This window comes from Podarcis tiliguerta (genome assembly GCF_965153285.1).
Source record: "Podarcis tiliguerta genome assembly, chromosome: 3".
In the NCBI taxonomy this organism is placed as follows: domain Eukaryota; kingdom Metazoa; phylum Chordata; class Lepidosauria; order Squamata; family Lacertidae; genus Podarcis; species Podarcis tiliguerta.
The window spans coordinates 77,858,775-77,872,218 of NC_139536.1; the positions used below are offsets into that span (position 1 = coordinate 77,858,775).

General features: G+C 41.4%; 1 protein-coding gene across 3 annotated transcripts in view; it reads left to right on the forward strand.

The window, feature by feature from the left end:
- The window catches only part of RARS2 (arginyl-tRNA synthetase 2, mitochondrial), a 28,819-nt gene extending 16,430 nt beyond the window's left edge, over window positions 1-12,389 (forward strand). For all 3 annotated transcript variants that reach the window (XM_083433503.1, XM_083433505.1, XM_083433504.1), the window contains exons 7-20: window positions 715-798; window positions 1,731-1,807; window positions 2,496-2,654; window positions 2,866-2,972; window positions 4,173-4,259; window positions 4,926-4,986; window positions 5,523-5,599; window positions 6,041-6,165; window positions 6,581-6,648; window positions 6,736-6,845; window positions 7,152-7,250; window positions 8,302-8,376; window positions 9,873-9,936; window positions 11,833-12,389. In XM_083433503.1, coding sequence (XP_083289629.1) covers window positions 715-798; window positions 1,731-1,807; window positions 2,496-2,654; window positions 2,866-2,972; window positions 4,173-4,259; window positions 4,926-4,986; window positions 5,523-5,599; window positions 6,041-6,165; window positions 6,581-6,648; window positions 6,736-6,845; window positions 7,152-7,250; window positions 8,302-8,376; window positions 9,873-9,936; window positions 11,833-11,919 — 1,280 coding nt within the window. In that variant the 3' untranslated portion in view covers window positions 11,920-12,389. The remainder of the gene's footprint in view (window positions 1-714; window positions 799-1,730; window positions 1,808-2,495; window positions 2,655-2,865; window positions 2,973-4,172; window positions 4,260-4,925; window positions 4,987-5,522; window positions 5,600-6,040; window positions 6,166-6,580; window positions 6,649-6,735; window positions 6,846-7,151; window positions 7,251-8,301; window positions 8,377-9,872; window positions 9,937-11,832) is intronic.
- The last annotated feature ends 1,055 nt before the right edge of the window (window positions 12,390-13,444 follow it).

A 13,444-nucleotide genomic window follows, 5' to 3' on the forward strand; every position in this document is an offset into this window, starting at 1 on the left:
AGTCAGTCAAGTCAGGATTGAGACAGGCACTTAACAAAACAAGTTAAGACATTTATCCTAAAAAAAACTTGTGACATAGATCAGAGAGAATTTCTGTATCATCATGTGGGGAATAAGCTGAGTTAGAATAACTTTTCCCAGCTTTGGGTTCCCGTACGCAGCACAGAAGGGAGGGGACAAATTTACAGAGGATGCAGTAACAGGTGGGTCACAACTTTGAGATACGGATACATGACCACCTTTTGAATGCAGCTAGGGAAGAATTGCAACTCTGGATAGAGTCCAGTGGGATCACACTGAGATTCCATGTTTAATGAGAAACCGTTGTTGCACAAGGATGGCATGCTTGGGATTCTCTTTCAGCTATTATGCTCATTGCCTTCCAAGTTTAACCTCCTTGTGCCTTTTTTACCTACATGTTACATGGGAGTAATGACATTTACACAGTTAGAGGCGTCAAGTTACTGTGTTTCTGGGATAAATGGAACACAATGAAAGCATAGGCTCTTTAACATTGAATTAAATGTGTAGAAGAAATAGTGTTTCTGGAAAAGCACATTCAGACTATTTAGAGATCCAGCAGGAAACTGTCCTTATAGAGTCATTATATTTGTTGGCTGTCACGGAGAAAAGCAGAGAGTGGGTTACGTATAACTGAGTGTTTGGGGATGAAGTGTGCCGCTGGGATCAATAATTGTCACGTTCTGTTTTCAGGAAATTTCATAGCAAATATCAAAGAAGCAACGGGACATCATGTTACAAGAGTAAATTACCTTGGAGATTGGGGCATGCAGTTTGGTAAGTAATTCTCCCCCCTTTTCTCATTCAGGATATGTATAGTGCAGGAGTGGGGAACACTTTTCAGTCCATGTGTTGCATTCCCTTGTGGGAAACCTTTGTGGGAGTGGGCAGGCGCATGCCAGTCTTGGTGGGAGCCGGAGGCAAAAGTCAGTGGAGCCATGAACGTGGCACTTCACTTCACACAATAGACTGTATTCCAGCCATGCAAAAATTCAGAGGATTTTACATTCAGAAACCTCCAACCTCTAGTCAGGCAGGAAAAAGGCATTGGAGCAGTCCAGGGACATGTTCCATCTTAGCAAACACAAAACAAACAAACAAAACACACCTGAAAGGAGGTTTTAGAGCAGGAGCAGTGAGGGATGTGGCCTTGGGAGAGAGCTCTAGGAGCCTGAAGGAGAGTCCTGGAAGGTTATACATTCGTACCTTAGTTTTCAAACAGCTTAATTCTTGAACATTTTGACTCCTGAACTCCGCAAACCCAGAAGTGAGTGTTCTGGTTTGCAAACTATTTTTGGAAGCCAAATGTCCGGCGGGGCTTCCACTTGGCTGCAGCCAATCAGAAGCCGCGCTTTGGTTTCCAAACATTTTGGAAGTCAAATGAACTTCTGGAAGAGATTCCGTTCGACTTCCAAGGTACGACTGTATTCGAACTCTAAGCCTGAGGATCTCTGGTATAGTACAGAGGTAGCTGGTGAGGAGGAGCGCTGTGACCTGGCCTCCCACCATCAGTGTGACCTAGGGATTTATTGTGAGGTGCAACACAGGTGTTGGCTACCACTATGCTCTTGGCTATTCTACCCTTGATATTTGCCTAACAGGTTGGTAAGATTCTATTGCAGAAAAGTAGTCAAAAAATACTGTGTCATTAATTTGCAGTTCATGCAGTTATCTTGTTAACAAATACTGTGTTGGCTACAATAACACAGGTTTGTTGGGAGCTGGCTTCCAGCAGTTTGGCTCTGAAGAAAAGCTAAAATCTAATCCTTTGCAGCATCTTTTTGAGGTACGTTAATCCACAGTTAAATAGTCTGAAAGAGCTTGAATCTGAAAGAGTGAGGTTAATCAGAGTGCATGCTTCAAAGTGAAGATGAAATGTGGTTTTTAAATTGTGCATTTGTGCGTTTGCTTGTACACTGCTTATTTTTAAGCAAAATTGCAGTATATAAGTGTTCTATTTATAAAAAAGTAATTGAGCCTTAAAATACTGTTTATTTTCACATTACATTTATTTAATTTTATACCACCATTCCTCTGGAGGCATATATAACTAGGGTTTCTGGAAAGATGGAATGACTATTAACAAATCTCTAGTACAAACATGCCCTCTTTTAACTGAGCACCTGTGTGGAATGAATGCTACAAGCATCTGATAGCTTTTTAATAGTGGTACTGTTTATTTGACAGTGTTTTAGATAACCTTGTTGGACAATTCAGACTCTGTTTTATCTTGAAGCTTCCTTTATACTGACTCAAACCATTCATTCCTTTAACATGGCAATTCTCCAAGGTCTCATGCCAGATATATTTCCCTGCTTCCTGAGATCATTGGCACCAAGTCATGATCACCAGGGATTGAACTTGGGACCATCTCGGTACAAAGCTGTGCTTCACCACTGCCTTATGTCCCTTTCCTAGTTGGAGAGAGTTCTCCGAGTTAATACTGACCCATATTTTTCACTCGTTTCCTTTAGGTTTATGTACAGGCCAATAAAGCATCAGAAGAGGAGGAAAACATTAAAAAGCTGGCGCAAGATTTCTTTAGAAGATTGGAGGCACGTGAAGAACAAGCCGTGTCATTGTGGCAACATTTTAGAGACATTAGCATTGACGACTATGCCCGGATGTACAAGGTGCTAACTCGGGTCCAATTTTTCAGTATTTATATATCACTAGCAGCCTCACATCTGGCATTGCTTGGGAATTCTAAGAAGCACACAAAATCAGTATGGTTTCAAAAGTTCAGTTCGCCACCTTGATTCCAAATGACGCACGTACAGAAATTAAGGTCACCTTTGTCTCATGGTAACACTTTTTTCCTTTCGTCCTGGTGGGGCCATTCAGCGCCTGGGAGTGTGCTTTGATGAATATTCTGGAGAATCATTCTACCAGGAGAAAAGCCAAGAAGTCTTAAAGATGCTGGACGCGAAAGGACTCCTTAAGAAAACTCAGTACGAACAGGTTCTTCTGTTTACAGCTTTTGAACCATCTGCCATCCTCACCTGTCCTGCTTATCTGAACTTTGGGTTTTGGGGGCAGAACAACTAATGTAAATTTTACCTTTGTACAGTAGGCTGATTTCTACACCCATTCACACGCCCCTCTGTGTCCTCCATCCAGACAAGCAAAAGGTGTTATCATGGTTCAAGTGCACATTCTAGCCAGGCACAAGCAGTTAGCCAAACAGGGCCAGAGAGGGATGTGGCCTGGGGAGAGTTTTGAGGGCCAGATGGAGAGGTGTAGAAGGCTGCATTTGGCCCCTGGCCTCAGTTTCCCTACCCATGCTTTGTGCGGGGAAGGACCATGTATTGAATTGATACTGATATCCATAACAAAGTGAAAAGTTTGCTCTAGGTTGTTAGGGTTGGCAGTCCGCAGGCAGGTGAGAATGGGGAGGGTGAAGGTAATGTAAACGTGATGGCCTCATTATTATTTTTATTTAATTTATCCGTCACTTATCAAAAATGCAGCTTCTAAAAATAATTTAAAACCAGAGATGATTTTTTTAAAAAAGCCAACAATACAAAAGGCATAAAATGCTCATCTAACAATGAATTAATGACAACAAAGTCCTAAAGATCAATACCACCACAGAGGGCAGTATTAATTAATTGAAGACCTGAGTAAACAGAAAAATCTCATCCTGGTGCCTAAAAACTGACAGAGTGCGCCAAGCATATCTCCCTGGGAATAGCATTCCATAGAAAAGGCCCATTCTCATGTGACCACCCTCCATGCTTCTCTTGTGTGGGGTGTACAGGATCTGGCCTGGTTCATATAGAGAGAAGCATAGACATTTGCCATATAGGTGATCAGTGAGGTGTGAGAGTGAGCTGGAGGGTACAGTAAAGTTGCTGAGGAAAGGGAGTAATCACCTTTTTGTGAAAAGTCCCTCTTGCCCTAATCATCCTTGTTTGAAAACAACCTTAATTCTGGATAGTGAGGGGAGAATTACTGAGAAATAAGTGTGATTGTAGAATTGTGATCACAAGCTGCAGTCCTAACCCATGCACCTAGGAGTAAGCCTTGTTGAATTAAAGAGGACTTATTTTTGAGTACACTATGGTTAGAAGTGTGCTGTGAGATTATGACTGTTCATCTGTGTATCGCATATGGTTGCTTCATTGTTTTCTGTTTCTCCATTTTTCTAGAGAAGGAACAGGAGTAGTTTACCTATCGGAAAAGGAGGACCGTTCTGCTGTGATGCGGAGTGATGGAACCTCGCTCTACCTAACGAGGCAAGTGTTGTTGTTTTTTTGCCTGATTGTTTAGCAGTAACTTTAATACAATAAAAACAAAAACATAAAAGAATTTGGCAAAAAACCACACCCAGAACTGTCACCCACACTAAAAACTCTGTGAAATAAAAAAATGAAGGAGTTCTATAGCCTAGGTGCTGCCATAGAAATGGCCCAGCATTCTGATGCTATTACGGAGCAATCCTATACGTATCCACTCCAAAGTAAGACCTGTTGAGTTAAATGGGACTCCAGCCTACCTGGTGAGATGCTTCTCAGTATAGAGTTGCAGCCAGCCTTATCCTCTGTTAGACGGACATGACAAAATATTGACCAGTGGCAAATCATAATCGCAAAAGGATTAACAATGAGTAAGTCAAAGTTTGTTTAATTTTGGAAAGTTTCGTTTGGTCTTATAGTCATACCTTGGTTTTCAAACAGCTTAGTTCTCGAACATTGTGGCTCCCAAATGCCGCAAACCCAGAAGTGAGTGTTCCCGTTTGCGAACTATTTTTGGAAGCTGAACATCTGATGGGGCTTCTGCGGCTTCCAAAAGCCAATCAGAAGCCGCGCTTTGGTTTCCGAACGTTTTGGAAGTCAAATGGACTTCCGGAATGGATTCCGTTTGATTACCGAGGTACGACTGTATTTGTGTTTCTTTTCCAGAGATCTTGCTGCTGCTATAGACAGAGTGGAAAAATGGAATCCTGACACTATGATATATGTGGTAAGTCTGGCTGTCCTGCAGACTGATGGGTGTACAGCAGGGCTGGCTAGCTCCCCAGCCCGTCAAACACATAATTCTGATTTGGCCCTCAAACCCCACTGATTTTGGCAGCAGCAAAAGGAAAGATAAAATGAAAGTAGATATAGTGCTGGGGTGAGATTGGCTTGCGGGGCAGGGATGGATCAGAGCTTTCCATCAATGGAGGGACGCCATTGGCTACAGCCCAGAATCTCTGGCACAACCTGTGGCCTGAACAACTAAAAAGGTGACAAGCTTTCAAAGTTGTGAGGGTGGAGTTTTTCTGACACTTTTTTGGAAATGGGTGGTGGTCTCAAGACTGGATCTTTCAGTCGAGTTTGATCTCGCATACCTGACTGCTTTTCCAAAGTTTATGTTAGAAGATCATGTTCTCAGATACACAAGTTTCATCCTCATTTCATCTCCATTATTTGTCCCACCTTGGATATGAACATTTTCACTTGTATGTCTGTTTGAATGTACATTTAATGATTCTTTCTTTTTTCCCCTTCTCCAAGACAGATAAAAGCCAGATCCCTCATTTTCAACAGGTCTTCCAGATACTAAAATTAATGGGTTACCAATGGGCAGAAAGGTAAATGTGTACTTGCCTATCTATATCTATAGCAGCGTTGCCATACCTTCTATATGCAACCACCTTAAGCAGCGCCCAGGCAGAAATTGCTGAAATATATATATATATATGCCTTCATGGCATACTAAGGCTTTGAAGATGCCCTATTGGAGGAATTTTGTGTTGAGTTCTTCTGATTGCTCAGTCAGTGCAAGCATTTATGTTTGCCAGAAAGAATGATCTCCCTTCTCCTCCACCTCATGTTTGTACATGTGTCTAGATATTAAGAACTACAAAGTAATTTCTTTCTGGGCACAGTTGTGAATCCCAAAATGCGCTGACATTATCTCTGTTCAGAAGGAATAACATTTTTAGTTTATGCACTTTGGAAAATGCCACTTTTTTCCCTTTAAGGTGGTAAAGTAAAACAACTGAAGTTTCTGGTCCCCTGTCTTCCCGCAGGTGCCAGCATGTGCCCTTTGGAAGAGTTCAAGGAATGAGGACTCGGAGAGGAGAAGTGGTTTTCCTTGACGATGTTTTGGACGAAGCTCGCTCCATGGTGATAGAACAAAGTGCTTCTGCAAAAAGTTAGCCGATCAGTCTCTCTTATTAACGTAATGCTTGTGCAAATGGAAATGCCTGCCTGGCCTTAGCATTTTTGTTGTGTCCTCCAAGTCCAACAAATGGTGCTTAACATTAGCTACAATTAGTTTCAAACAAGACAACTTCAAACCTTGGTTTCTAAGCTGACTTGTTAAAATTCCCAATAGGCATTGACCAATGTGCCAGTTCAGATGGCACAGTGACCTGCAATTAACCAAAAACAGATGTGAAAACTGTGAACTCCTTCTGCTACTTAAGCAGGAGGAGCATAAGGGAGTTCGCAAGGAATCTGCAAGCCCAGGAGAACGCTCATATATGCTTCGCCAATCCACAGTTTAGTGTGACATTGAAATGCAGCCATTGGCACTCTCCCCACTTCACCTTTTGTTATCTACTTAGCAACCAAAGAACTGGACAACCCTCTTGAGACAGCTGAGAGGATTGGGCTCGCAGCGTTTATCATTCAGGTCTGTTGATGCTGTCATCCTTTCATGAGAAAATGTAAAGTGATGCTGTCAGGGTTTACAAGATGCTTGAATAACTTACCATTTCAGGACTTCAGGGGCCTCCTATTATCTGATTATCAGTTCAACTGGGATCGTATTCTCCAGAGCCGAGGTGATACTGGTGTCTTCCTGCAGTACACACACGCCAGACTGCACAGGTAAGAGGTGCAGTTGAAAATGGCCAGAGTCTGGGTCAGGGTCTGTTGTTCCAAGAAAACCTCAGGGGGCCAACCCAAAGCCTTGGCCACCACTAAAACAACTCTTTAGATCCCAGCCACTGTTTCTTAATCTTGGGATTTAGGATTCCCAATCTCCTCAAGTGCTTTTTGTTCGGTTTTAGCAAAACTGTTCCATTGAATGCAATGAAAATATTCATGAAAAGGCAATGTGGCTCTTTTCCATTCAGTAAAATTGTGTAGACGTTTTAGATGTTTAATATTTCTGTTGTCTTTTTCTCCACCCAGTTTAGAAGAGATGTGTGGAGCAGTCAATCAGGCACCTTGCATAAACGCTGCATGCCTACAAGATCCACAGGCTATTTCGCTAATTCAGCACCTTCTCAGGTATTCAGAATATAGGTTGCAAACTTCTGCTTGCTTGTTCACTTCGTTGCTTGCTTAATTGAGAGCTGAAGTCCCATTAGATACAATGGCTCCATTGTTTTATTAAACCAAAGCTTATTGTTATGTGTGAACCCTGCCCAGCATCTTAACTATGATTTCTTTACTGCCATAATCGGAAGTAATTATTGTTGGCATATAAACTTTAGTTTAATTAAGGCCTTCTGTTTTGTGTAAACCCAACAGCTGGAAAACAAAACATACTTTTTTCTGTGAGAAACAAGACATGGTTTCCTTGATGACTTATGATTAACTTGTGATTTGCCGTGACTGCAAACTAAGTTTTGGAGATATTTTTAAATTTTATATAACCTCAGGCATTTTTGACTGGAGAGGCAATTCATAAATAACATCAAAAAGAGGCAAATTGGCCTCAGAGAGACACCGCTCTCCAACTCAGCAGGATATAGCTTGGTGGCCAGTATAGGAAGGTGATAGAAGGACCTATACTATACTATACTATACTATACTATACTATACTATACTATACTATACTATACTATACTATACTATACTGTGGTACCTCGGGTTAAGTACTTAATTCGTTCCGGAGGTCCGTTCTTAACCTGAAACTGTTCTTAACCTGATGCACCACTTTAGCTAATGGGGCCTCCTGGTGCCACTGGAGCCCGAATTCTGTCCTTATCCTGAAGCAAAGTTCTTAACCTGAATCACTATTTCTGGGTTAGTGGAGTGTGTAACCTGAAGCATATGTAATCTGAAGCGTATGTAACCCAAGGTACCTATACTATACTATACTATACTATACTATACTATACTATACTGCTCAGACTGTGCATCATGTCTATTAGATTGTGAGACTCCAGGCACAGGCTACCTCATCCTTTAATATACCTACATTGCTTAGGAAATCACATGTGTTCCATTAGTGTTAAATGAGAATAAGTATGGGAATATAGATGTGACCTGGGCGTACCCTAGCTCTGATCAGATTCTGAAGTATGTGTCAGCTATTCTATTTATTTCTCTTCAGATATGATGAGATTCTTTACAAGTCTTCTCAAGATCTCCAGCCCAAGCATATTGTTGCCTATCTCCTTAAATTAAGGTAGGTGAGTGGGTGAGAGAAACGTCTTACCCTTTGACAAGAATTCAGCCTACTTAAAAAAATTAAAAAATCAGGCTTGATAAGGAGTAGTTTGATATAATTAGATTCACAGACCCTCATTCCAAACTTGAGGAAGTTTAGGCTTTATTTAGAGCCAAATGTATACCTAGAACCTAAACTTGTGGTTCACTGAAGAATGAACTTCTTTAGATTGAACATTTGAGCATTGTTTCACATGTTAATACTGCATTTCGATTAATAATAATAATAATAAGCCTCAGAAGAGAATGCATTCTGTGAATCAGGCTTGAAAACTTTGAAGTGTGCCTTCTGACAAGTGTTATTTCATTTCCCACCCTTCATGAGCCACCCCTTTCTTTCTGGCACACTGTCCAGGAAACCCTGTGCAAATTCATAGAACTTGAATCTGCCTCAACTAGAAAAACCAGTTATTGTTAATGGTCTGTTAAGTCCATCATCTGAGTCTGATAAAGACATTTTGCCCCAAGGCACCTCATGAGCTGATTTCAGTCCAGTGACTGAGGCCAACAGTGCATAGTGTCAATAGAACTGAAATGTACATGACATTTCAAGCTTATTTGCTTTTATGGGGGTGAGGGGAAGACTCTGCAGAAGCATCTTCAATATATTGCACAAGTATTAGCAGGCTCTTCATGTACAACTTCTGCAGGAGGGCTAGAGCTATGCATTAGTGACTGTTTCGTGCCATTGTATCAGTAATAACTTTAACTGTGGGATCTGCAAACAAATGTGTGGTGGTGTCCTTCCATTTCCCAGAATGCACGGTCTGGTTTTCCTATTCACTCCCTGCAAAAGTATCTTATGGCCGCTGAGCATGTTCAGTCAATGGTGGCTGTGTTGAGGTGCTCCCACCCCGGTTTTGTGCCCCCTAAAGTTGTGGGTTTGTTTTTGTTTTTACTTCAGCAAAGGTTTCCCTCCTTTAAAAACAAGGGCAAAGATTTTTCCAAGCCTGCTGATTATTCCTTGTGGATTCAGAGATCCACAAGTATAATTAAAAAAAATAAAATAAAAATGTATTTGTGGTATTATTTGAGTGCATTCCTGTGCAAGTGTGGCAAGGCAATAGTTCTTCAGTGAAGGATTGCAGTGCCTTGGGGATGGTGTTAAATCAGGGCTGAGGAACCTGTGGCCTTCCAGATGTTTCTGCAAATGTCATTCACTTATACGTGAGGAGTAAATAAAGTTATAGCAGTTTATAGATTTTCCCATTATAGTGAATGGGGAGGTGGATAAAACAGAATTTCATATCCAGCGGATCAGATTTGGGTCCCCAAAATGGAATTGAATCGGAACAACACACAGCTGATCCACACAGATTGGGTTGTTTAAAAACACTAGATGCAATGCAAATCTTGGGTTCACTGCACATCCCTAGCAAATGCTACTAAGTTTAGATGCGTACTGAGGGTTGCAGCTTTTAACGAGTTTGTTTCATATCTCTGTTTCTGTTTCAGTCACTTAGCAGCTGTGGCTCACAAAATGCTACCTGTGAAAGGCAGTGTTCCGGAACTAGCAGAGGTAAAGTAAAAGAGATGCTATTTGAATAGAATGTGTTACTCATGAGATGTGTAACATACAAAGAAGTACATTCTGGCAGTCTGTTGAAGGGTGGGGTGTATATCAAATAAGTGCTATATTTTTTTGCTCTATAAGACGCACCAGGCCATTAGACGCACCTAGTTTTTGGAGGAGGAAAACAAGAAAAAAAATATTCTGAATTCCAGAAGCCAGAACAGCAAAAGGGTCTGGCTTCTGGGATAGCCTCTTGCTGTCCTGCCTTATGGGATAGCCGCGTGCAGCCTCTCTTGGGCAGCGGGAATGAAGGTTCCTGTAAAATGTATTCCTGCCCCATACTAATAATTGTGGGGGTGAGGAGATACATTGCTTAAATAAGCCATTTTCTGCAACTGCCAAGTGTTGCCTCAGGCCTTCTCCTTAGCGTGGAGAATCTTTCCCATTTTAGTTAGACTTCAGATTTCTCAGGCTTTTTGTAGCCAGAGACAATAAATCTACCCACTTCCCCCCTTATAGTGCCACTCAAAATACTACCAGTACTATAAATATGTGAACTGTTCTAAACAGAGGCAGAGTGAAAAGCGGTTTGGTGTGGTTTGGTGTTTTTTTCTTTTGAGATAATGATACAAACGGGGTTAGCGAGTTAATAAACTACCAATCCTTGTTGGGAAAGACTATTTTCTGCTTGTCTTTATTCCCTATTTTGGCAGCACACCAAGGTAGCGCACCAAATCAAAACGGCGTTAAGACAGAAAGCGTGTGGCACTATTCTTTGAGTTTACCCGATTTTAAAATGAGCTCCAGCTGCTTAATCAACTAAAAATACAACTGCAGGCTTAACAGAACAACCTTATATACCTACTCAGAAGCTTCAGTGAGCTCAGTAGGACTTACTCCCAAATAAGGTTGCAGTCTAAATAAATCTGTTTAGGCCGCAGTACTACACATGACTGCTGGCACTACGTCCCATTGTACTCAAAGGACGTGAGTGGACACATAATAGGGTCTGCACTGTTACTCGGGGCAAATTAATTAATCACAAACTTGGAGCAGATTTAACCTACCAGGTAGATTTCTTGCAACTGTGCTGAAAAGAAACTGATCCAATGTATGTTGTCAATTCTTCCCTTCATCTGTCTTCAACTTGACAGCACCCACCAGAGCCTTCTGTCCACCTTTATTTGTGAAACATAAAAGCACATTGCCTTTGGTATATTTACTGATGTAGGCGAGGCAGGATGTAGGATATCCTTGTATTTCATCAAGAGGCAATTGTCCTGAAACAAGTATTTTCACTTTTTTCTTCCTGGTGCCATAGACCGTGTATCACTGGCTAGAGCAGCCTTCTGTACTGGCTGGGGTGCATAGAAGCGATAGTCCAAGACACCTGCAAGGCACCAGCTTGGGGAAGGCTGAGCTAGGTGTATTAGGACCCCTTCATGTATTGTCATTTTAGATGAAGACTTCATCGCTATGCATGAGCATGTCTTCCATGCAGCATTTCCATAGTCAGGGTGTGTGCATGCATATGTACTTCACATCATACGGTTCGTAGTGTATTTGCTGCCCTAAAAATACATTCACTGCAGAGAGGTAGGTAACGTTCAGCTGAAATAGCATTCAACCTACTTCTCATTATGCATCAGGAACAAGGATACAAATATAGGCGTGTGTCTGTGAAACAGATAATAGCAGACTTTCAGCATTACTAGGATTAAACTCTGGAAGAAACATCTGTTGGTGCAAAGTGGGCATCTTGTTATTCTTTAGTAGTTTGTAATTCTGCTCTGGTTGAACGTGCACAAAACATTCAAGATTTACTGAATTAATTCTGTTTAAGGGGGCTAAGGATAAAAATTGATTAGCGTCCTCATCTTCCCCACCTTCTTATTTTTCCAGGCAAGGCTCTGTTTGTTCCAGGCTGTTCGCTCCGTTCTGGCTAATGGAATGAAGCTTCTAGGAATCACACCTGTCAATAAAATGTAAAGAGAAGGTCTCCTGCGCTGCGTATTCTAAACTATACGAGTGTTGAAGACTAGCTGTTATTCTGTCCTTGCTTCTCTATATTGCCTGGACCAGAGGTGGGAAACGTGTGGACTTTTAAGATGTCTTTGGACTCCCACCAACCCCAGACAATGGATCAGAGATTAAAGGAGTTGTAGTCTAGCAGTACCTAGAGACGAGATCATTGGACACACACAGCATTGGCCACTGAAGAACAGATCCCATTCCCTTCTGCCATTGTATTATTTTGTCTGTATTATTCTTATGAGAGGAGCTAGTCCTTTCATTCTCACCCCTTTCTTCAAAATATGTCATGGGGAGGAGGTTGCTGCCCTTGTAAAAGAAATGTCGCAGTAAAATGTAAACAAACAAAAAACCCCACAGCGATGCAAAAAACAGGTACAGTAAGTTCAGTGTACCTTGTGCACAATAAAGCAGTCTTAAAATCTAAAGACCTTTCCATCATTTTTGTTTTAAGTGCCCAACAGAGCCAAGAAATGAAGTAAGTGCCTAGCCACTGATAGGACATTGATTCCAGCAGAGCAGAGTTGGGCAGTCTGCCACAGAGAAGGTCTAGGAGCAGCCCTCATGTCCCTGTACAATCCATCTTGCATAACTGGACAAGAACTACCGCAATAAGACTACTGGCGTAGAACAAAAAGGATTTATAGCATAACCCAAGGAACACAAGTTTGCTGTATGAATGTCAAGGTAAAAATTGAGATTCTAGCCCCTTAGAGTAGATTGCCGTGTCTAGAATTTAGGACCTCCTTTCCAGTCTTATGTTTCTCCACTTGAGAAGCTTACACACTCCTAATTGTTTAATTATCAACTTTACATCTTTACAAAGCTGCAGAAAAGCTAAATCAAAACACTTGTCCTTCATGAATTTCAGTGTTGGATGACTGAAGTTGACAAAAATGAAAAACTACATCTAAGTAGCATTAAATACTGTCCCACCCCCATTAAGTTTTATTTGATGAAAGAACAAAGGGCTCAAACCCAAATGGCTTCTGCACTACCTAACTTGCACAAAAAATTATTTAGCACTTTTAGATTAGATGTGCAACAAAAGCATAAATATTATACAAAATGGTGTTAAAAAAAACCCAAATTACAACAGAAAAAAATCCTCTTACGAGCAGCAGCTTCATTTTTTTCCCCTTCATGCTTTCGCAGAGTGGATTCAGCAGATCAAAAGCTTAAAAGACATAGAATCCATTTCCGCTACACCTATGTTCACTTCTACAATCAGATGACAGCATTCTGTTCCCACACACCCCACTTCCCCTCATAACAATCATCTTGGTTTCATTTTGGCTACAACAGCTAGCTGACTGTCAGAGTAGTTCAGCAACCGACAATATGAAAGCCGAGGCACAAGCAGATACAGTGGTACCTCGGGTTAAGTACTTAATTCGTTCTGGAGGTCCGTACTTAACCTGAAACTGTTCTTAACCTGAAGTACCACTTTAGCTAATGGGGCCTCCCACTGCTGCCGCGCCAC